The sequence below is a fragment of the Polyergus mexicanus genome, unplaced genomic scaffold, assembly GCF_030449975.1.
Source record: "Polyergus mexicanus isolate NDT 795.1 unplaced genomic scaffold, iyPolMexi1.0 SCAF_4, whole genome shotgun sequence".
Classification (NCBI taxonomy): Eukaryota; Metazoa; Arthropoda; class Insecta; order Hymenoptera; family Formicidae; genus Polyergus; species Polyergus mexicanus.
The window spans coordinates 6,744,210-6,745,525 of NW_027223324.1; the positions used below are offsets into that span (position 1 = coordinate 6,744,210).

At 31.8% G+C, this 1,316-nt stretch overlaps 1 protein-coding gene across 1 annotated transcript in view; it reads left to right on the forward strand.

Moving 5' to 3' along the window:
* The window catches only part of LOC138932756 (fatty acid synthase-like), a 6,152-nt gene extending 5,207 nt beyond the window's left edge, over window positions 1–945 (forward strand). Inside the window, exons 2-3 of the mRNA XM_070294890.1 lie at window positions 220–726; window positions 889–945. Coding sequence (XP_070150991.1) covers window positions 220–726; window positions 889–945 — 564 coding nt within the window. The remainder of the gene's footprint in view (window positions 1–219; window positions 727–888) is intronic.
* The last annotated feature ends 371 nt before the right edge of the window (window positions 946–1,316 follow it).

The window sequence follows — 1,316 nt, forward strand, 5'->3', positions numbered from 1 at the left end:
AGCAGTGGTATCAACGCAGAGTACTCCTCTCTGGAGGTAACGGTACGGTTCTCGCAATGATTCGACTGGCGCGGCCTTTTAGTCCGCGCTTTTCGATCGGAGAGGGACTCGCGGACGCGCGCGAGACGGCAACGTCACAATATATATATATATATATATATATATGCTTACAATTATATATTTAATTTTAAATAAATAATAAAGTTTATTCTTATTCAGAATGACAATATTTCTGTAAAAGAAATTTCCTTTGGACATATACCTCTTCATAGTTGTTACGTCGAACCCGCAAGAATTAAACTTTTGGAATACTTGAATCAAATATTGCCACAACAAGTGTCTCCAAGCTCAAAGTGGTTGAGTGTACCGAATGAGTCTTATGAATGGTTCAGTGCATTTCCAAAGTCAAGTCTAGCAGAATATTATGCAAATTATTTGCTAGTCCCCGTATTATTTTCAGAAACTTTACGCTTTATTCCAAACGACGCAGTGACGATTGAGATAGCGCCGCATGATATTCTACAATACATTCTTAATGATTCTTTAGATACCACAGTGACAAATGTCGCTTTATACAAATTCTCTCACAAATCGAATATTGAAATATTTTTACACGGAATTGGAAAACTTTATAATGCAGGATTACAGCTGCAAATCGCAAATTTATATCCAGAAGTTAAGTATCCTGTAAGTCGTGGTACACCGATGATTGTCTCATCTTATAAGGTAAATTCTACTTAATGTAACACAAGATTTTTCAGTCATATTCGCTATAGAAAAATAGTGAAATTTTAGAAGCAGAAAATTAAATTGTATTATTTTTAACGACAGTAAAAGAAACGCTATGTAATATTTTATATATTGTTTAATTAATGATATTTATTGTAGATGGGATCATTCCAAAGATTGGTATACGTACCGTTATATCGGGCTAAGAACAATTGACAAAGGAGAAGTAATTGTTACTATTAATGTGTTAGAGGAAGATTTTATACATATGACTGGACATGTTAATAATGGAAAAAATTTATTACCGGCTACAGGATATCTTTTGCTTATATGGAAGATGATCGGCTGGTTAAAGAAACAAGATTATCTCGATATACCAATTATATTTGAAGATGTCAATTTTCTACGCTCTACAATATTATCAAAACAAAACTCAGTCGATTTAATTCTTATGATACAAAAGGTAACTTGTACAATTAAATTAATCTTGCAAACTAGATATACAAAAAATGAAAATTTTTTGCATAAAATACAAATGAGAGGTAAGATTATATAATATATAAATTAAGAAAAGATTTGTATCCAAT